Source organism: Micromesistius poutassou (genome assembly GCF_964030765.1).
Source record: "Micromesistius poutassou genome assembly, chromosome: 19".
Classification (NCBI taxonomy): Eukaryota; Metazoa; Chordata; class Actinopteri; order Gadiformes; family Gadidae; genus Micromesistius; species Micromesistius poutassou.
The window spans coordinates 8239783-8263247 of NC_140289.1; the positions used below are offsets into that span (position 1 = coordinate 8239783).

General features: G+C 43.4%; 1 protein-coding gene across 2 annotated transcripts in view; it reads left to right on the forward strand.

The window, feature by feature from the left end:
• The window catches only part of scara5 (scavenger receptor class A, member 5 (putative)), a 56636-nt gene that overhangs the window by 4597 nt on the left and 28574 nt on the right, over positions 1 to 23465 (forward strand). For both annotated transcript variants that reach the window (XM_084483937.1, XM_084483938.1), the window contains exon 3: positions 1693 to 1821. In XM_084483937.1, the coding sequence (XP_084340063.1) occupies positions 1693 to 1821 (129 nt within the window). The remainder of the gene's footprint in view (positions 1 to 1692; positions 1822 to 23465) is intronic.

The window sequence follows — 23465 nt, forward strand, 5'->3', positions numbered from 1 at the left end:
CACACACACACACACACACACACACACACACACACACACACACTTCGGAGCCAGCTGTGTTTGTCTTAGACTGGAAGAGAGTGTGTTCTGTAGGATGGGGTAGATCGACAGGGCGAGAGGAGAGAGAGAGGATCAGTTGCGTTCGGGTGTGGTTGTGGGTGTGGGTCGCGTGTGTGTGTTTGCAAGAGAGAGCCAAAGTGTCTGCATTTCTGACCTTATGCAGGTTCACATGTATGCAAATGTGTGTGTGTTATGTCTGATTTGTCTGGGTGTTGACTTTTTCTGTGAGTTAGAATCCACAAACCGTAATCCCTAATGTTAGTTTACGCACACACTCATAATCACACACCCTACCAGCAGTGTCAACCACGCAATGCCAGCTATACTGGCCAGCTCATTGGGAGCAGCAAGTGGTTGGGGGTTGGTTGTTTTGCTCAAAGGCACTCAAGGCAGAGGCCGGGATTGGAACAACAAACAGCATAAAAACAAGGCCAGACGCTCCAATAAAATGTCTTCATAGCCCTCCTATGAGTTTAATGCCAAGCACCGCCAGGTGGCCACCGACCTCCCCCCCCTCCACACACACACACACACACACACACAAACACCGTCACACCTGATGTCACAGCTCCATCATCTATGAGGCCTTGAAGACCCAGAGAGCGAGGTTAAGTGGTAGCTGAAGTTGTAGATCTTGCTCTTCTGCATACGTGTGGGTGTGTTTATACTGTGTGTGTGTGTGTGTGTGTGTGTGTGTGTGTGTGTGTGTGTGTGTGTGTGTGTGTGTGTGTGTGTGTGTGTGTGTGTGTGTGTGTGTGTGTGTGTGTGTGTGTGTGTGCGCGTGTGTGCATGTGCGTGTGTGTGTGTGTGTGTGCACGCGAGCGTGCGTGTGTGCTTTAGAGTGTAATGACGAATGACAACGTGAAAAGTGTTTTCCCCCTCCTGAGACAACTCATCACATTAAACCTCCCAAAAGGCACGTAAAATCTGCTCTCCTCTGTCCCAAAGAACACATAACTCACTTTAGTCATTCCAGAAAAACTATTTGTCTGGCTAGCATTCTCTCGCGCCGCGGTCAAGGAGCCCTGCGGCGTTATCAACCTCACAAAAGTACTGCTATCTTATAAATTCTGTTTTGATATGGGGGGATTCAAGAGACTGACTCTGCATATTTACCTTCATCCAAAGCGCCTTGGAGTGAAATCCGATACAGGTCATTGAAGAGCAGGTAGGGGGTAAGGCTGGGAATCGTGCACCAGGATGTCTACGGGTCAGTGGTGGACATTGAGGATCCGACCCAATGCCTTTGGGCTGGGAGCCCAAATCCCTAACCACAAGACTATCCTGCTCCCTCTTTATAGTGTTGGTGAACCCCCTGTTTCAGCTCGTGTTCCAAAACTATGGGATTTCTTTCCAAGCACCTCAGAGAAGGCCCTTCGAACGACCCGAAGAGAACACAAGGTTCAGGGCAGAGTAAAATGTTCAACATACTGAGAAAGACAAAAGGCAAAAACAAGCATTTTACACCTGTTTTCTCTTAACAACTTGACTCCTATTTGAGTAACAGGGACAAAACGTCATTGATTACTATGTTGAACTTGAACTGAAGACCAAATGTTTCTGGGTTCTGGGTTCACCAAAACACTTATTTACACGTATTTATTGTCGTTGTGTCACTGCTGTCCACCGCAGGCTCTGCAAGGCGGCGCAGGAAGCAGGAGCAGTGCTGCGGTCATCTCAACTCCCTCTCCGCCATCAAGTACGCCATCGTGTCCCTCTACATCCTGGTGCTGCTCACCATCTTCGGCCTCTGTCTGGCAGGTAGGATGCCGTGCGTGTGTGTGTGTGTGTGTGTGTGTGTGTGTGTTTATGTGTGTGTGAGGCTGCCTGTGGGTGTGTGACATGCCAAAAAAGCCTGTGATTGATGACAGTGGTGGATTGCGTGTGGGGCAGTCGGCTAAACTAGCCAATGTTCCCTTGAGCCCACCGGCCGACTGACAGCATTTCCCCTAGATCATAATAAACTCTCACACACATATACACACACACACACACCTACACGTCCAGGAAGTCCCCTTGAAGGTTTTTTGTAAAATTATACACACTTATATTTAAATGGCGCTTTGTGACTGCAGTTTTATGTGGTTGTGGTTGTGGTCAAAGGCATTTTACGAACACGTTATTAAGTTGGAAAGCTACGGCCAGCTTAAGTGATTGTTTTGCTGCCTCAAGCAATACTTTTTTAAGGACCTATACTCTTATGAGTTTGATCCATGAAAGGTTGGTTGGCTATGGCAATAAGCTCCATATGGTATGCCCCTGGTAATATTCAAAGCACATTAGAGTTGTATTTCTGCAGGCCTAGATGTCATTCATTCAAAGTCCATTAAGTTGCACCCCAAAAAAAAGAAATACATTTTAAAGAAACTTTGATTGTGGACCCATACCCAGAGGGCCACATATGCCTTACTGTAATTGTTTGGATTCTAGCATTCCTCTCTCTCCTTGTTTTGCAACTACATTAAACAAACAACCCACCCACAAACCCAAACACTAATAATCAACCCTCATGAAACGGAGAATGTTGGCGAAAGTGAGCTTATACTTTACAATGCTCTGTGCAACATCCATATCTATACATGCCTTTTCATTCATCATTTGTTCCCATTTTAATGTAAAGCGTAAAGCCTTTGGGACATCATTGCTGAGGCATGATACCTGCACAGGGAGGCTGCCAGGCCCCTAATGGCTTATGCAATGGATGATGTGTGAAACTTAAGTGGGTCCGGCCCGTCTCTCTGTGTGTGTGTGTGTGTGTGTGTGTGTGTGTGTGTGTGTGTGTGTGTGTGTGTGTGTGTGTGTGTGTGTGTGTGTGTGTGTGTGTGTGTGTGTGTGTGTGTGTGTGTGTGTGTGTGTGTGTGAGAACAAAGTGAGACAGAGAGAGGTAGGATTACGTTGATGACAGCGTACACAGAATGAGGCATGACGTTGGTTTGGGCCCGTCTGTGCACTCACTGCAGCGTTCCCACACAGCTCTCTGTGGCCGCAGGAGGAATGAGGGGCCCCATTATGGCCCCTGACAACAGGTTGGCCCCTCCCTCACTGGGTTGGTGGACTGTAGTGGATTCACACTGGGTATGGGGGGTATGGGGGTCCATTTCCCTGAAATTTTACTTAAGTGACTCAAGCAAGATGCCCCTTGAGCAGAGTCAGCGAGTTTGAGGTCATTGTTTTATATTTGTTCATAGAGTTCAGTGACTGAAATGTAGTTTTGTTTGGAGTTTGGAAACTGAACTTTTGCTGTGATGGAAATAGGAGCTATATCAGTTGGTCTACGGGCCTTCGCCGCCATCCTACTTTTTTATGTACAGAAAACGTACAAACATTTTAAATAGTAATGGAAATTAGAGACTAAATGGGCTAAGCCATAATGAACAAATGCCATTAATGGTTAGTTATTATTGTTGATCAAATAAGCAAGCAGCTGTCTCTAAAACAAAGCTAACCATTAAGGTTTCTGTGTTGGGATTTCCTGTGACCACATTGCACTCTTGGACCATGACAGCTCCAATGTCCTCGTCAGTGGATCTTTCACTCTCTCTTTCTGCGGCAGATGTGAAAAAAATATAGATCTGGACCAGAACTGTAAAAACAAACTTGTTGAAGACACGTTTCCAAGAAATATAATTAGAAACAAATGTTGACTTGTGTGAGGGAGGTCTTTTTGTCACAGTTGTGGTTGTGTTAAGGGTGAGAGTGCTACATGGAAACTCCCATTAAGATCTGTGCGTTATGGAAATGGGCTCAAGCTGTATTATTTAATGTGACAGAGCTTTGTGACCCGATGGCATCATAAACTCCAACCTCTTCAGTACTGGACTCAGCTGCCATTTCTTTTTTTTCCGAGTAGATTTTGAAAAGCCCCTGGCAAGTTGCCACACAAAGCCTAGTGGCCATTACAACCGGGCAACAGCTTGTGTGAGTATGTGGTGTGTGTGTGTGTGTGTGTGTGTGTGTGTGTGTGTGTGTTGTGTGTGTGTGTGTGTGTGTGTGTGTGTGTGTGTTAATGTGTTTGTGTACATGTTTGTAATAATGATACACACACACAGAAATTGAAGGAGGTTGTGTATTGACAGAGTTAAAAAGAGAGGAAGAGAGAGAGAGAGAGAGAGAGAGAGAGGAGAGAGAGAGAGAGAGAGAGAGAGAGAGAGAGAGAGAGAGAGAGAGAGAGAGAGAGAGAGAGAGAGAGAGAGAGAGAGAGAGAGAGAGAGAGAGAGAGAGAGAGAGAGAGAGAGAGAGAGAGAGAGAGAGAGAGAAGGAGAGAGAAGAAACAGCTGGAAAGGGGTTTGGATCCCTCTTTTCTGTGACCCTTTGTGTCCCTGGTCACAAACTTCTGGCGATACATGTTGCTGCAGGACGCTATCTGGGAATCCAGCACAATTGAATGGCTAATCACTACATTACTACACATATGACTAGCATAAATGCTAATGCATATAGCTATAGGCTGTTAACCTATAGCTATATAACCTTAATAATAAGAGGCAGCAGAGAGAGAGGTCATGTTTCTCCGCTAGGCAGTGGCAAAAACTACTTAATTCATCATTGAGGTCTAGTTTATTTTATTTTATTTCATGATCATAATACTTAAGAATATATAGTTTGTTTCCGTCAACCTCCATTGCTCGATTCAACAATACATTTTGGCACTTTGACTACCGGATCAGACCGCAGCGAAAGATCAACAAGTTCACTCAACGCCAAATGCTAAGCTTCCCAAAGCTAAAGTCAGCCGTATTAGCCAATCGCTGAAGTTTACCATGCCGCTGAAGAACCGGTTCCTGCCACTCCAAGAGTCCACGAACGCGCCTGTCACCCATGCACCCCTAAGCCCCGAGATGCGTCCAGACGGATGGTGTGGACAGAGACCGACCATGACCCTGTCACCAGAGAGGCCAGCTGCGCATGCATCTGCCACCCGTGCACCCCTGAGCCCCAGGATGCGTCCGGACGGACGGTGGGGACAGAGACGGAACAAGAACCAGTCGCCACGGAGTCGAGCTGTGCATGCGTCTGCGACCGCCACTTCAAGCCAACAAGGGCCCATCTCACAGAAAGCATATGAACCAGACACTCTGATAGTAGGAGACTCAACCATAAAGGATATAACCGGTAAGAAGATCAAAACATGCTACTTCCCAGATGTGACGGTTAGTGATGTCAACCAGAAACTAACCGGAACAGTCAGAACTTCTGAAGAGGGATTTCACTAAACTATTGGACATACTGAACAAATTACACATTAGGTCGGTGAAACCCATACCAACAGTTGACAGGGAATAAACAGATTCAGTCGTCTACTTGCACTGAATTACATGGCTTTCAAGAGTCTGCAATGAAAGAGGAAGGGGCTTATTGACAATTTCAACTTGTTCTGGGGGCGTATATATCTTTTCAGAGCAGATGGTTCTACACCCAAACAGGTTAGGCTCAAAACTGTTAAGGGACAATCTCTTCTCACTCTCCCACAAATCTACCCTGTCATGCCATGAGAAGAAGCGAGACTACAGCCTACCCCACACATCTACTGTCCCACTATCTGACACACAGATAGCAGACAGACCACAGACCTTGAAGAGAGACAACAGCCTGCCCGACACCATCGACACCATGCCTCCCCCCTTTGCTGATGCTGGCTTGGTGAGGAACGGCCACCCCCCTCCTCTGCACTCCCCCATCGACGATGACCTCCAGCTCTCCTCCATCGATGATGACCTCCAGCCCTCCCCCATTGATGATGCCCACCAGCCTCATCTCTCCCATAGCCACAACGACAACTCCAGTTCCACTGTCTCCTCTCTTTATGATTTTCCAGATGAATTTAAGAAACTGAGAAATGTTGGCATCAAACTTGCATCTGCGTCAATGATACCATCCCCACGTCATGACCACAGTCTGATAACACCCAAGCGGAGGGCGGTTTATTCCTGAGACAAAAAAGGGTTCAGCCGTAGACACAGCACAAAGGAACTTTCGCATAATCTGTTGAACCCAAGGTTGCCTACATCGAAACATGCCAACTTTTGCATTCCTGCTGTAATCACTAAGAGAGTAAACAAAGGGAAAGTTAGACGCACTGCTAACCTCTCAAATCTCATACCTATTCCCTCCAAACCAAAATCAACCTTAAAGCCTATCAATAACACCATCAGGATGGGTCTACTTAATGTTAGGTCTCTTAATAACAAATCTTTTTTAGTTAATGATTTTATTACCACTTCTCAACTGGATTTTATGTTTTTAACTGAAACATGGCTAGAACAAAATAACGTTCTGATAGAGACAGCTCCTCCAAACTATAACTTTTTTGATGTATGTAGATCTGGAAAAAGAGGTGGAGGGGTTGCTGCTATATTTAAAAATGTATTTCAGGGGAAACAGATGCTATTTGGTGATTCTTCCATCATTCGAATACCTTTGTGCTGTATTGAAATGTTCCCCCAGAGTTCTCCTATTAATTATTTACAGGCCACCCACATACGCTGCAAATTTCTTCGATGACTTTACAGAATTATTGTCTAGCATCTCCACAGACTTTGACTGTCTAGTTATAACTGGTGACTTCAATTTTCACACTGATGATTTTAATGATAAGTGTGCAAAAAAACTTTTTACCATTTTGGACACATTTGAAATGTCTCAACATGTGAAAGAGGCTACTCATTGTAAGGGGAACACTCTATACCTGGTTATCACAAAGGTGACTGATCCTTCACTGTCAGACCATTTCTGTGTTTTCTTTAATATATCTTTTATTCCCGACATACAGACAAAATCAAATACTGTAAAAAAAAAAAATGGTATATCAATGAACATTCTAATGTACTTTTTAGGCCATCTCCTTGCTACCACCTCTCAACCCATGTTCTGCTGATGATCTTTTAGAAAACTTTAATTAATTTGAAAATTTTGAAAGTCATAGATGTCATTGCACCTTATAAGGTTAAAACGATTTCTGGAAAGCAAAAGGCACCTTGGAGAAAAGCTGCTTTTGTAACAGCCCAGAAAAAAAGAATGCAGGAAGGCTGAACGCATATGGCGTAAAACAAAACTTCATATTCACCATGACATCTATAAAGAGAGCCTCCGTGCCTACAATTTAGACTTAAAAAGTGCTAGAGAAACATTTTTCTCCAATATCATTAAAACCAATACTAATAATGCCAAAACCCTATTTGCAACTGTTGACAGACTGACCAAGCCCCCAACACAAATTCCACCTGACCTTCATTCCACGCAGAAATGCAATGAGTTTGCAGCATTTTATACTGATAAAATTGAAGGCATCAGACACGCCATCAATGTCTCCACTTTAAACAAAAATGTTGGACTACCACCCTATTCAGGCAAAAGTAACGTGGCAATGACATGCTTTAATGTCATAGACTCTAAAACTCTTGTGGAAACTGTGACACAACTGAAGCCATCCACCTGTTGCCTTGATACTTTACCTACGACATCCGTCTTAACACAGACTCTGGCAAAATCTCAATACTAATGCTACTAGACCTCAGTGCTGCATTCGACACTGTAGACCATACAATACTTTTGGACAGATTAGAAAACTGGGTGGGGCTTTCAGGCACAGTCTTAAATTGGTTTAGGTCCTACCTACAAAATAGGAACTACTTTGTTTCCATTGGCAACTTTGTTTCAGAATCAACAAACGTGACATGTGGAGTCCCACAAGGTTCGATCTTAGGACCCTCTCTATTCAACATCTACATGCTCCCACTAGGGCAAATCATGCAAAATAACAATATTGACCATCACTGCTATGCTGATGACACGCAAATCGATGTATCGCTATCACCAAATGACTATCAGCCAATAGATCTGTTGTGCCAGTGCATTGAGCAAGTCAAAGACTGGATGTGCCGAAATTTCCTTCAACTAAATGAGGACAAAACCGAGATAATTGTATTTGGTGCTAAAACAGAAAGGCTTAAAGTTACCCAACACCTTCACTCTCTGTCCCTGAAAACCTCAATCAAAGCCAGAAATCTAGGGGTTATCATGGATTCAGATTTACATTTCGACAGTCACATCAAATCAGTTACAAAATCTGCATATTATCACCTTAAAAACGTAGCAAGACTTAGAGGGCTCATGTCTACCGAAGACTTACAAAAACTTGTACATGCCTTTATCACTAGCAAGCTTGATTACGGCAATGGTCTCCTTACAGGTCTCCCAAAAGAAACTCTAAGGCAACTACAGCTTGTTCAGAATGCTGCTGCTAGAGTTCTAACAAAGACCAAAAAATTTGAACATATTACACCAATTCTTAAATCGTTACCTTGGCTCCCTGTATGTCAGAGAATTGATTTTAAAATCATGTTGCTAACCTATAAATCCCTACATGGTCTAGGGCCAAAATATTTAACTGATATGCTTCCACTCCATAAGCGTTCTAGGCCACTAAGATCCTCTGAGACCAATCTGTTAATTATCCCCAGAGTCAACACGAAACATGGGGAAGCAGGATTTAGTTACTATGCAACAAATAGCTGGAATAAACTCCCTGAGGATTTAAGACTTGCCCCAACTCTGACAGCTTTTAAAACAAGACTGAAGACTTTTATGTTTGCTTTAGCTTTCTGCTAAATCTTAAATCTACAATGCTTCTATTTTTTTATTTTATTAGTAACTTTGCCTTTATTTTCTCACTTTTTTTTTTCGCATTTTTTTAACTTTGCCTTTCTAAAATGTTTTTTTTTTTTTTACTTTGCCTTTATTTTCTATCTGTTTTACTTTTTACGTATCTATTATTTTCTTTTATTGTATGACAATGTTTATATGTGAAGGAGTCTGTCTTGTGTATGAAAAGTGCTATATAAATAAAGTTGCCTTGCCTTAACAGTTTTCCTACTCATCACGTCATTGCAGCTTGGAGAAAGAAACATTATGTGACATCACTGTTATGTTTTTGTGTTTATTTTAACATCGTACTGTCATAGCCGATCCATTTATAGCCGACAATTGCATTATTTTCTGTTTTGCTCTCCAAATCATCTTTGCAGCTACCAACATAATGGTTAAAGATAGTTGTAGATACTTATGATGCATTTAGATAGAGAAACATGTGAAGGGGATCTTGCAGTGCAGACCTATGTCAGTCCAAGCATCCAAAATATACGTGTGTTTTGGATGATTCATCGTGTAATGAATCATAGAAGAAATTGCTGACGGCTTTATATACGCTGAATTGCAACCACATCCTTGGCTCCAGGCGCCATTCCACATTTGCGGGCGGCACAGCTGTGATAGGAAGCAAGCCAGTTCTGTGTCGGTGTAGCCTGTGTAGCTGCGCAGTAGCCTAGCATAACAAAAAAAGAGAGGGGCAATGCTGAGCGATTAGTATTTTTGATCAACATTGTTCTTCATTTTTTTTTTTCAATGAATCAAAATTGGGCATAGAATATAACAATATAAATCCAAATATTACATAAATATCAGTTTTTATTGTGAAATAAAATAAAAAGTAAGGTCCATTTTATGACTGAGGGAAACATCAGGGAAACACGGGGGGGGGGGACTTGTACAATTTGAAAGGTCACAGGTTAAACCACCAGAGAGATCTGCTGTTAGTCTCTTGCCTTCACCGACACAAGATCACAGGAAGGAGTTTCTGTGAGGATTGCATTAGTTAAGAAGTTTGTTAAGAAGGATTTGTTAGAGTAATGTCTTGTCATCTACACAACACATGTTTGGCTGTAACTTTAACTTTAATTTTGGAGGAATGGGAAAACAAATAGAGCTTTGCAACAAATATGTTCACACTAATTCACCTGGAACAAATTCAATAAAACAAACTTGGGGTTCAGATAAGCCACAGCTGAGTCTGATCTGTAAAATAAATCCCCAAGGTGAATCACTTGTTTTCGTTTCTGCCGTCTATGAAATATGCTATAACTTATTGTGCAAGCATTGACTCCCAGATGATAAAGAGCAGTTCACCATCTAAATGGAATCACATGGAGACCATACATGGAGATAAATACATGGCAGTTGAAGCTTAGATCACAAACTCTTGTTAAACTCTGTGTGTGTGTGTGTGTGTGTGTGTGTGTGTGTGCGTGTGTACATGCATACACACAACACAAGTTGTATATGGTTCCTTATCCGCTTATTGCATGTGTTTGAGCCCTCGTATGTTGACCAGACATCATTGACATGTTGACTCATCACCTGTGTGTGTGTGTGTGTGTGTGTGTGTGTGTGTGTGTGTGTGTGTGTGTGTGTGTGTGTGTGTGTGTGTGTGTGTGTGTGTGTGTGTGTGTGTGTGTGTGTGTGTGTGTGTGTAAAGAGGGGATGGGGATGGGGGTGGTCCTGTCGAGAAGGAAAAACAGCCTTCTTAAAGAAAAGGTCACAGCTCAGAGCTGAGACAGCCAAAGCTGTTTCAAGAAGAGTTAGCAGAGAGAGAGAGAGAGAGAGAGAGAGAGAGAGAGAGAGAGAGACCCCTCTACTACTACTACTACTACTACTATTAACTTCTAGTACTACTACTACATCTAACTATGGGAGAACACAAAAATGGTGATGATACAATCATGTCTGTCATCTAAAAACTAATCAGAAGAACCAATATCTAATTTCAATCTTTATATTTTCATCACCATCACATCATCAGCTTTGCTGTGGCGTTATTCAAAGCTGTATCACTCATTCACCGCCACCATCATCATCATCATCATCACCATCATCATCCTCTCACTCCTTTTCTTATTCCTTCCACACATTTCAAGTCATTTCGTCGCTTTTTATTCGTGGTTTTGTTGGTTTCGCTGTCCGGTTATTTGTTTGCAGTTTGTAGAGTTGTAGCTACCGGACATCCTTCTCACTCAAGCCAGCAGTGCTGATGTTTGATGTCTTCTGAACTTCTGGTGTTTGGTGTTTGGAGGTCGGCTTGTGTAGCCCGTACTGCAAGTGAGAAGAACCTCAGTTGAACATGGTACTACCCAAACGTTGGCTGGGATAAATACAATTATGAAGCATTAATTTTAATGCTCTTGCAAACACACGTTCACACACAGGCCCATGGCCATTCACAACACATGATTTAATGACCAAGTGCATTGCTACTATCCATTATAATGCAGATTTACTGCATCTTTTCGTCTGTGTTTAGTGCGTTCAATGAGTTTCTGTTTGATCCTAGTAAATGTATCTGTTATCTGCTAAGAGGGCTTGTTGTCAAGTTTTATCTCTGCAATTGGTTCCAACTTTTACTCAGAGTCTTATGTATCCCTAAATGTGGGTCAGATGTCGGGTTTTGTGAGGCGAACATGTTGTTGTCCACATCTTGGTTGGGTTAGGTTCACATTGAAGAAGGGTAAGGGTGGGAGTTGGAAATCGATCCCGGATCCACCCTGGTGTAACAGGATCCAAGATTTGTTAGTAAGTAAGTATGCAAGTACAATTATTTATAAAGCACATTTATAACAGTTCGCACTGACCAAAGTGCTGTACATAGTGCATTCAGTAGATAAAAATGAAGGTAAAAAATAACAATATTACATAAAAAATAAAAAAGACATAAAACCCAGACATCCACATATAAACAGAGATAGTAGTGCAGAGGTAAGATAGTTAATGGGGAGAAAAGGCCAGGGTGTACAGGTGGGTTTTGAGCCTTGATTTAAAGGCAGGAATGGAGGGGGCATCACGTATGTGAGGTGGCAGTTGGTTCTTGATTGGTGTTGCACGATCCCTGCCTTGTGCATCATCTTTTGTTTTTCATTTGTATCCTCTAGACGATGTTATGCATGTTTTAGGTTTGTTGGTATCGTATAATGAGCTTTAGTTAATGAGGCTTTTATCTTCTTTCGGGGTCGCGAGTGTCTCTCGCCAGCAACCTGGACCTCATTCTCAGGCCATCTGGTTCCAAGGTGGTCCCTGAATGAAAGAGTTTGAAAAGATTACTTCAACGCTCAAGTTGAATTCTGTGTTACGGTAAGAAATCACTCTGGAATTACTGGTTGGAGGTGTGGTTTCCCTGACCGCCTGTCTGTAAACTGGAAACAGACGCCGCCTGTCAGCTAAAGGAATGAGACTAGTTCCTCTGAACTTGAAGTGGCGACGTTCTGTACGGTGTTAGTGAAAGAGTCCCACAGGTTACTTCCAGATTTATGCCTTTTAGGATTTCTAAAGACCTCTATTAAATCTTGTAAATGTAACGTTGTGCTTCTTCTTAATAATGAACTTACACAGGACTATAAAACAAAATACTATAAAACAAAGGCTAGCGGTGATAGCCTTTGTTTTATAGTCCTATGTAAGTTTTCATGACCTCTAATGTTAATTAGATGACCAAATGACCAAATTCAATCTTCCTTCCACATTTCCTCAGTGGTTAACCTCTAAAAGTGTCTAATGTCCTTGTTAACTGCATTTGTGTTGCAGTCAACATGGGCCAACAACCGTATTATCTATTTATGCTAATGTTGTAAATACAGTGTGTATAACAGGGTGTTTTCTTTCTAATTGATTTTGGCCTTTTGCGTGGAGAAACGCCAATAGCAACCATCATTAGTTTTATTTCCTAGCTGATTGTCGAGGTGTCCCTGAGCAACCTAATACTAACTGCTCCCTCTTGGCTCTTTCCTAGCATGGTTTACTCTGCCGTAAATGTGTGTATATGTATATGTGTGTGTAATACTTGTATGGTTGACTCCTCCGTATATTTATGTGAGTTTTGTAAGTTTCTTTGGGTAAAAGCGTCTGCTAAATGCCCTAAATGTAAATGTAATACCATAGGTGAGTCAATTCCTCCAGTCATATATCCAGCAACATGTTTGCGATTTGTTCATATTTTTGTTTCCTTCGGACTGTAAACCGTTGGAAAATATTATGGTGTCATAGGTTTTCTACAAATCTTTTCATATCCACATGAGCTTTTAAGAGTTGATTTATTTCTTTTTTTCCCCCCGTTGTATAAATTGATCGTGAACAGCTATGTAAAAATGTCCCTGTGAATCGCCACGGAACAAACTGAGGTCTGTGTGGCTCCGTGCCTCAGCTTATGTTTACTGTGACTGCATACACTATATTCATTTCCATGGGTTTTTCTTAGAAATATCCCCCACAACATTACAGTTCCCATTTTAAGGCTCATCTAGTAAATTGAGCAAGAAGTTTTTTAGTTCAGAAAATAGAACAAACCAACACTTCACCACTTTTAAACCTGTCCCCTTACCTGACCTCCAGGGTCTAGTCTACAGTCTAGTCGATGATGTCATATTACGTGCCACATTGTTTTATCTGGTGTTTTACAGGGTGTTGTTTCCACTATATTTTCTTTAATAGGTTTGAAAACTACCATAATGACGCTAATAGAAGAGCAGGATGAAAGGCAAGGGTAGAAGGAAATCTTTAATGTCATTGACACCAATGAAAGTCAACTCCTCTCTCTCTCTGTCTGTCTCTCTCTCTCTCTGTCTCTCTCTCTCTCTCTATCTCTCTCTCTCTCTCTCAATCAGTTGTATCATTTTACGACTCTCTCTTTTACAACATGCTAACTGAAATCGTTGCACCATACGTGTCTCACTTCAGTATAAACACTGTAAAGGGAATACTTGAAACCACGAGCCCACAACACCCCTATGAAAACACTAACACAGTGTATATTTTTATGTGCGTATCGTGAGGTCTACTTTTGGAGTGTTTACATTTGACAGCCATGGGAAGTCTCCTATGGGCCCCCCCGTCAAAGGGCCAAAGAGAAGCCCTTCCTCAAACACGTGTCACCACGGCAACCGGTCAGATAATGCCCTTGAACCTCTAGCATGGCCACGCACACACACACACACACACACACACACACACACACACACACACACACACACACACACACACACACACACACACACACACACACCCATGCATCCTTCTAGGCCTCTCTAGAGAAGGCCTCCTCAAAGTTTGGCATCACGCCTGTTGGGGGGTTGTTGTAGTCGAGTCAAAACGGGAGTACACTGAACACTGATCAGACCTGACTTTGTTTTGTGATAGATTGAGATCTAGTGTCAAGGTTCAAATGACAACATAGGTCACAGAAGGAGCCCCACACTAATGCCCTTATGAGGAGCCTAGCAGGATACTCTTGTTTTCTAGAGTGCATGCTATATGCTGGCTGGAAAGGCAAGCTGAGCACAGCCAACTTAGGTAGGATATAGACAAACGGTATCTGTTGTGACAGAGGCATAGGCATATGTTGACAATCATACATTTGAAAATACGTCTGCGTGTGTTGCCTGATCGATTCCCTGCTTTTTTCTGAAAGGTACACATCGATGTGTCCACCTGTTCGCATTATATGGTGTATTTGGATCGATTTTCTGTCCGTTCAGTCGAATTTATATTTGTTTTATTATTTGTATAAACCTATTCGCGTTATTTGTATAAACCTATTGAGCTTCATAAAACATGCGCGGCCGCCTGAGATGAATGAACATGAAATGGCTGGGTTCAATCCGTGAGGCTATTTTGGGACAGAGCGAACGCATGGCCAGGCCCAGCTGCACTCGCCGAAGCAGCTCTCTCCTGCGGTGTGTGTTTGACAACTGTTGCGCCACAGAGGTTGTCCTAAGGCTGCCCTGCAAGCAGAATTATCAAGGGAGGAAGTTGTTGTTGTTGTCCGGCCACAGTAGATTTTTTTCATTGAGGTGAGCCAGTATGTGTTTACGCATTTTCCCACATGCACACACACCCACCCCTGTTAAACACATTGACTCGTCATTAGATGTTTATTTGTCATCTTCCTATCGTCCGAGCGTCTTAAGTCTCTGACTGTTGTGCGTTAATGCGTTTTGTTCTGTTTCGTCGTGCTGTGTTGCCTCCACGTGAACTCGCGTCTCACCGACGTAGGCCCCGAGCTCCACCCCACCGCTGATCCACCGGGGGCGGGGGGGGGAGGCAGTGTGCGGAGCTGGAGTGAGAGGCATACCCCTGCCATGTTGTCTTTACCGAGCTGCAGCGTCGTTGGGGTAACTCTGGACCAAAGGGTCAGACGAGGCCCCGGGCTTCAGGGACCAGTTTGAAGTGAAACAACAGCTTTATTTGTCTTGGTTTTCCATTCTTTGGTTTTAATAATGTGGATGTTTATGGAGCTTGTAAACAAAAGGTATCGTATGACGTTGCTTCCCCTGAGGGAATCGTGAGTCGTCAGAGGCCTTTTAAAGTTAGAAGCGGTCCGCTCGTTAGGTAAGTATAGAGCGTTCGCTGGTTAGAAATGGGGTCGCATGCGGTCTGCATTATTAAGTATTGACCATTGAGTTAATAAGCAAGACATTGAAATTATTTCCGGGGGCCAGCATCATAACCAGTTTAGACTTTTGAAAATAGTGAATAGGTATATTTATTTTAGTTGTATTTTCTAGCTGCTACTATACCTCTACATCATTCTATTCTATTCTATTCTATTCTATTCTGGCGAGTTGTATCAATTTGGTTGGAAAAGAAATGCAACACCCGTGAGAGTAAGTGGCCTCCTTCATTTAAATTCCCAAATACTTACCCCACCGGAAGCAACCGCAGGTGGCTGAGAACAGGTGCATTTCACACTAACACAGACAGACACACACACACAGACACACACACACACCCAAACACTCACTTACACACAGACATACACAAAAACACACTTCAATAGCCTCTCGCAGCAAGAGCTCCACTCTGATCCCAGACAGCAGACAATGTCCTGGGTGAGAAAAAAATTCCACCCCCCAACACACACACACACACACACAAATACTCTCTCCTCCTGGATGTCCATGCCAGCCGACTGAAGTGAGTGTACAGCTGTCTATCCGCCAGGTCACAGCCCACTACCCAGATGTTGCGGTGCGTGTTGGCTTTTCGTTTCGTACCATGTTCCAAAGGTCTTGTTCCAGAAAAAACAAAAACAAAGCAAAGAAAATATATGTGTGCTTCCATTGAATGACGTTTTGGTTTAGTGAGTATTTCCCCTTGGGAGCGTGACCTTTTCACTGTACAGGTTATGTTAGGTTAGGTTATGTGCTGGAATTGTAATAACCTGATCATCTGTGATCATTTTTGTGATCGTCACAAATCGAGGGTCTAAAGTTGCACCACAGTGTTCGTTAACGTGACGAATTGGATTTCAATGCCGGAGCATATGTTTTATTCCTTTGAGCGAGACGGTTGGTTAAAGCAATCAGTGTAGGCGCAACTCAGTCTAGCACCTGCAGGGTCCGGGAGTCATGGCAACTGACGACAACAACGGCTGTAAAACAGTGGGGAAAACGTAGAGCTACAGCTGAATGGTAAATGGGGTTTTCAGACTCAGCCTCTGATGGCGAGGTACCAACTGTTCGGGTGTTTACATGCGTACGTCTAGAAGAGCATTGAGATGACGCACACTACTGCAGTATTCTTCGTGTCCTTAAAGTTATACGCAGGGCAGTAAAGCTTAAAGAAGAGAGAGGCGATGTTATGTTAATTATGTCATTTGTACGTTCACAATTGTATGAATACAGCCAAACCCATTGTGGTTGTGGCTGTTAAGATCTTTTTTATATTGTACTTGGATAAAAATGGCTGTGAACTGCGTCAGGAGATGTTGGGGTTTGGAGGATTGGGAGGGTGCACTTGGTTCATGGTGGAAGGGCCCGTGCTTCTCATGCTGACCTTGCATCGCCGACCGGTCTCCGCTGCTCGACAATGGATTCCTGTTTTCTTCTTTCTTCCTTTCCCTCCTTCCTGTCTCCTGGCACGCCATCAGAGTGAAACATAAAGTCACTTTGCCATTGCCTGGAATGAAAGGTGAATGAATTCCCCTCGCTGTTTTCTCTTCATTTCTCTCTCTCTCTCTCTCTCTCTCTCTCTCTCTCTCTCTCTCTCTCTCTCTCTCTCTCTCTCTCTCTCTCTCTCTCTCTCTCGCTCTCTCTCTCTCTCTACTATCCTTTGACAGATGTCGCGTTGGTATCTGGAATTGTGTTGTTGCAGGATAGCAAAGAACAAACCATCCAATGTCGAAGACTCTGTCATGGCTGGCACACATCCACAACAATTGACACACACACACACACACACACACACACACAAACACACATAGCGGGTAGATAGGGAAGTGTGGGAATACAGAGAAGCTCATTCTCTCACCCGGTTTTATTCCTCTGATGCAGGTCATAGCCGGGACGGGCAAGGTGAGGTTCAACTCCCCCACTAGGCTTTCAGTTGGTTTTGGTTTTTATTGTATTTCTTAGCGTAATGTCAGAGTGACGTTACTTCAGGACATGATGACCGGGGAAATATGGGACACAGACCTCGTCTTGACCCATGCCAGTTATCTAATCTTCATTGGGATTAGCTGGTAAGCACAGTAAAAGAACATCACGTTCTAAGTGTGTTTTGTTCTGTGTTCTGGGTTCGGATCTGATACAATATCCGGCGGGGAAATGATTCCGACCCGTAACCCTCCAGCGTCAACATCCTATCTGCTGCAGGCCACATGGAGACTATCTTTTTACCCGTCAAAGATACAACTGAATTTGTTCAGACTGAATAAAGGTTGGTTAAACGCAGTCCCAATCAGAGGACCAAAGTAAACAACCCAAGTGGAACCCAAAATAAGATCCCTCAAGGTGCTGCGGTGGGGTTGAATCTCAGCCATGCGCCGCAGGGGGCCAAACCTTGATGCCTAAGGGGACATATGTGTGTATCACCACACGCCACATTGTATCTGGGAACCCAGGACGACCGAGGCTGTGCGGCGTATCATTTGGTGTGGGGCCGCACCAGCACTTGGTTGAACTTTTCCCTTTGAATTGATTATAAAAGTCATATATTTTCTAACTTCAGTTTATTTATTTTTGCACTATGTTTAAGAATGCTTAAGAACACATGAGCACGTACGTATTTCAGGAATTTATTCATTTGTATTTTTAAGCACATTTTAAGCGGTCAGGAGCGTTCGTAGACTTTCATTTATATACACAAGAAACAAGGTTATTTGCTTAGTATTATTAATGTCACATGAACCAACCTTATTGTTATGGTTTGGTCATGGTTATGGTTATGGTCATTTTCTGTCAAGGTATTTATTTTCAATGATAGAAAGACGGTTTGCGTTGGCTTTGGGTTTCCATAGCAACCCGTTTCAGTGGGGGGCCATGCAGCAGCTCCTCCGCAGTACAATAGCAGGTCAGCTTCTCTACGAGTGTGAAATGTCACTGAAAGATCAAATGAGTTCAGGCAGGCACTAAGTTTGTTTGTAATGGCCCCTCGCTATCAGGTAGGAACAAAGCTCTGAGCCATTTAAGGACCCTCGAAAAACACAAAGACACACACACACACACACACACACACACATATCCTTATCTTTAACACAGACACACACACACAAGCACACGTAACTTTTCTACAAACACACACAAGCAATGAATACACACATTAAAACCTCACGTCCACACGCACTGCAAAATACACAAATGCAAAGGCATACTTACAATCCATCCACACACACACACACACACACACACACACACACACACACACAGATGCACACACACACACACACACACACACACACACACACACACACACATACACACACACACACTCACACATACACATACACACACACACACACACAGATGCACACAACCTTACAATTAATACACACATCCCATTAAGTGATTTTATTAAAAAGCTGTGAGAGAGCTGAACAGAGAGATTAGTAACCATGGGTCCCCGGGCCACAAAGCTGGGCCACAAAGCCGGGCCCTGCAGCGAACACTTGACTTGTTCCGCACTCGATGAACGCCCAACAGCAAGAATGAAGAACAGCTGCTCCATTGGGGGGGGGGCAGCTTTGCCAATTCCCTTCTTGCCAATTTGACGAAAGTCATGGGTGGAAATAAAAGACAGAAGGTGACAGCTCTCAGACGTTCTATTATATTAACACCATTGAGTTGGGTTATTCTTGTGCGTCGTCTTTTCTCGAGGTTTGTTGGTGTTTTCTTCCTGATCTATTTATAACAACATGGATTTTACTGAGATAAAATCATTGCTCACTTACCGGACCTAACATATTTGGCATTGCACATTATAATTGACTTGTCATTCTCTATAAAACAAATTCAACATGTTGTTGTTAATCGCAGGTGCAAAAACTAAACTATCAGCTGTGCATTTACCTCAACTCATTATTATGAGATGAGAAGTTATGATAATCAGATCAGAATGGAAGAAATTATACCATTAGCTCGATGTCATGTGCTTAGCAGGCATCTTTAGATCTTTAAACATCTGAAACACGAAAAAAAAAAGACTCTGTCATACCACTTCCAGTCATTTGACCGGCCGGGCAATGAGGAGATGGCGGGAAACGCACGTAGACACTTGGTTATTGAACCGCAACCAAAGAACAACACATCAAATTAAACTCTTCAACCCTCTTAACCCAACTCACTCCCAGATGAAGCAGTACAGTCATATCTCAAGCATCTCGTACTTTCTGTGCTTAAGCCGGGGGCGGTAACAAGGAACAAACGATGTTACTGTGTTGTGTATGCCAGGAGAGAGGAGAGCGTTGTCACAAACGGTGTTGGCGCGGTGGAGCGGACATTGCTTGTTTGGAATTGTTCTTTCCTGTAAGTGCCTGTTTCTAACGGTTAACGGCCCCGAGTTAACATGCTGTTAAATGGGCATGACACGCCCACGCACACACCGACACACACCGACACACACCGACACACACACACACACACAACCACACACACACACACACAGCCCATTACAAAGTTTAATACAGACCAGATGGTCTGGGCATCCCGACGCATCCTGAAAAATAGTCACACACATGCACGTGTTCACACAGGCACACACACACACACACACACACATAATTATTTCTTAATACTAGGAAACCAGACAAAACAAATAAGGGCACACATGCAGACTGACGCCCAAGGCGGATGTGACATGTTTTCAGATAATTGAGCAGTCTCTATTGACCCTGACCCCCTGGGGAAGATTCACCCCCTGCACATGTCTGCCCCCCCCACCCCCCTGTCTGCCATCAACCATTACATTGTCCAACCAAGCCTGTCTATCCATCCAGGAATGTGTGTGTGTGTGTGTGTGTGTGTGTGTGTGTGTGTGTGTGTGTGTGTGTGTGTGTGTGTGTGTGTGTGTGTGTGTGTGTGTGTGTGTGTGTGTGTATGTTGGCTCCTGCAGGAAAACGAGTTGATAAAGAGATATTTATTATACACCACAGAATAAAATGGTCAAGGTTACTTCATTCGGTGCTTCCTGAATGTCTGAGAGCGATCACCAAGGGGCATATTGACACCTTGTTTGTACAGTCTGTCAAGTTCAGGACTGAAACGTGTGAGAAATACTTCCACGCCAAAAACAAATTCTCGAGAGCAGGCTTTTGTTTTACAAAGTTAAGTTTTACTTAACACAAAGACCCCTGTGAACTACTCATCCCAAACTGGACTTAAAATGACCCAAAGCTGAAACTTAAAGCACCCTGAGGCTCCTCCAACAAGGGAAGATCCACTTTCTTTCAAAGTAGTGAGCCAAGAATTGTGAATTTCCTCAGAGCTCTTTAGAGCTTTAGAATGGTGCAATACGGCCAGAGTAAAATCACGTGTAGATGATTTATATGTATATGTTATTTAAATGTCACTCCAGCTGACGAGCTATCCCTGTACAGGGGTGTGTAACACGACAGACACTAGTGTACCCTACTGCAGGACACTAGTTGTGCTCTTGCTTTTGAGGAGATAACTACATGTCCAGCACTTTCAGCTGCACAAATACCTCATTGCATGTACAAGAAAGCATAGGACAAAAATACTGGTTAAACCAGGATTGATATTGGCAAATTTGAGAGTGGGAGAGAAATTAAGAGCTGACACAGCTCTTCACAGAGATTTGATATGACTCTAGCGTGTTGGCTCTGGCTGCTGGTTTGTTTTGAAAGGTGGCACAGTTGCAATGATGTTGTTATTTTTCTTTTGTTAATGCCCATGGAGGGGCAAATCTTGGACATTGTCAGTTTATAAATGGAATATGAACAGGTTCCATGGCAGCAGGCTTGTTTATGGGAGCATGTTCCCACTCCTGTTCAAGAGGCACTTATTGCCTGTCTCTCGACAGCAGAAGACACAGCTGTCTCTCGTGTGTTTCCTCACTTCCACACGATCCAATCAAACCCATTCGGATCCATTTACAGTCTTCCCGGTTTTCCCACGCTAATATCCGCTTTTGCTGGCATATGTAGTGTTATGAAAGTGATATGCACCCGACTTTTAGCCAGTAAATGTTCTACTGTCCTTCTGCTCTATGGACCACAAACCATACGGCATACTTTAAGGGCACCTGGGACAATTCAGGTGAGTCATTTCACAATCTCACATAACCTCAAATATATATACTGTATATACCTGTATATATATATATAGGCTTCGTTCTCTTTACCGCCCTCAAGTTCCTCTACTTAAAGGTATTATGAGTCATCTCTGCAGCTAGGGGGCGCTCAATCAAAACAATAACAAAAAACCTCATTGGATGACGTCTGAAGGAGCGTGGGAACGTGGGAGCTGTTGGCGTCACCGCCGCCCGCCGTTGGTACAGATCTGTCTGACGGGACCCGGGCAGAAATACTGTTCACGGACGACTTAATGTGTTAGAGTTTTATTGATGTTATGCTAACCCACTTTTATTCACGTTATTTTATTTAATTCTAATGAAATTGCCGCAAGTAACTCTAACGCTATGTTGCTTACTTACCATGAGATGAGTGGACTAGCTGAACAGCTGTAGGTAATGTTATGAGGCTAATTCAATCATGGGGCAGCCTAGCGCTGTTATATGTGGTTGAGACAATCATACAAAAAATAACTTTATGAGCATGTGGAATGTGGTAACTTAATAACGTTACAATATACATTACAGTGTTTCCCACAGAATTGGATTCTACTTACCATACACTTTCAAACATTGAAAGTGTTTGTTACTTACTTTAATTTGTTTAGTTGCAAAGATATTGGATATTCAACCAATATTCATGCTCTGAATTACAGCGATGTGACGCAGGAATCTTGATTCCCAGTATGAGTCCCGTGTGTCTGACGGTATATGCCTGTCCAGGAGATGGTCGGGCAGCACCATTATAGGAGCCCATTGTGATTCCCAGTCTTACGTCTGGAGGCATGACCACAGTCCTCAATGAGCTCACCGCCTGGGTTTTCAAACCTGTCCATGCACATGTCTCTAGTCCCCCACCAAGCAGACTCACCTCTGCACTCCAACACCCTCACACCGGAGCACAACTCTGAGCTTCACCACAATGCACAATCTCAATTCCAACCTACTCCCCCCACACTCCCTGTGTATCCATTGTAGCTGAGTTCACGGTCCGTTGCCTTCCTGTGAATATAGACCTTTATTCACGGTCTGCGGTGATAGTGGATGGTTTCTTTGTTGGCGGGGGGATATGTTGGTAGGACATGAGTTTGTCCTCACCTCCTCCCTCCCTGGTCCCTGTATGTCTCCTCACCTCCTCCTCCCTCCCTGGTCCCTGTATGTCTCCTCTCCTCCTCCCTCCCTGGCCCCTGTTTGTCTCCTCATCTCCTCTCCTCCCTGGTCCCTGTATGTCTCCTCTCCTCCTCCCTCCCTGGTCATTGTATGTCTCCTCATCTCCTCCCTCCCTGGCAACACACATCCCTCTTTAACATTGGATGTGTTATGATGTATATATTGTGAGTCCAAAATTAGGCACAATGTATAAAACCTCCTAAATATTAGCAATAGGATGGATGCGAATAGGATGTAAACCTCACATTGAAATGTAAACCTCACAAAGAGCTTTTTGAAAAGTTTCATTTGGATAAGGACGATCTACGTTTCAGCAACAGTGTGTGGGTGAAGCAACCGCAGGAATGTGACCTTTCAATCAAAGCTAATACTTTGATTCACATACACAAACCTCTCTCTTAGCCTCGCTCGGCTCTTAATGGTACCAAAGCTTCACAGTAAATAAAATAAGTGCATTTAACTATGTTTATATAAAATACAAAGCTTTTCTATTTGTTTAAGGTAGAAACAAGTGCTTTTTTGTTACCAGTGTGTTTACCTCGCTGAAGAAATGCAGCAGCGTGCAGAAACACATCCAGCCGGGTCACACACACATGCTGCGTCCCTGCAGCTGTTGTGGGCTTGGCTCTCCCAGGCCAAGTCCTGAGCCAGAACACATGATAGAGGGAAGGATACAGTGTCAGTCACACAGGGGACGAGTCGACCAATGGGAGCGCAGCACTGGGAGGCTGTGGAGACGGCGGATCTGGATCAGAGTCTGGCTGATCTGGTTTTAATATTTGTTCACTATAACCTTGCATGGCGCTCTTACACACATTTCTGGTTCTCAAAAG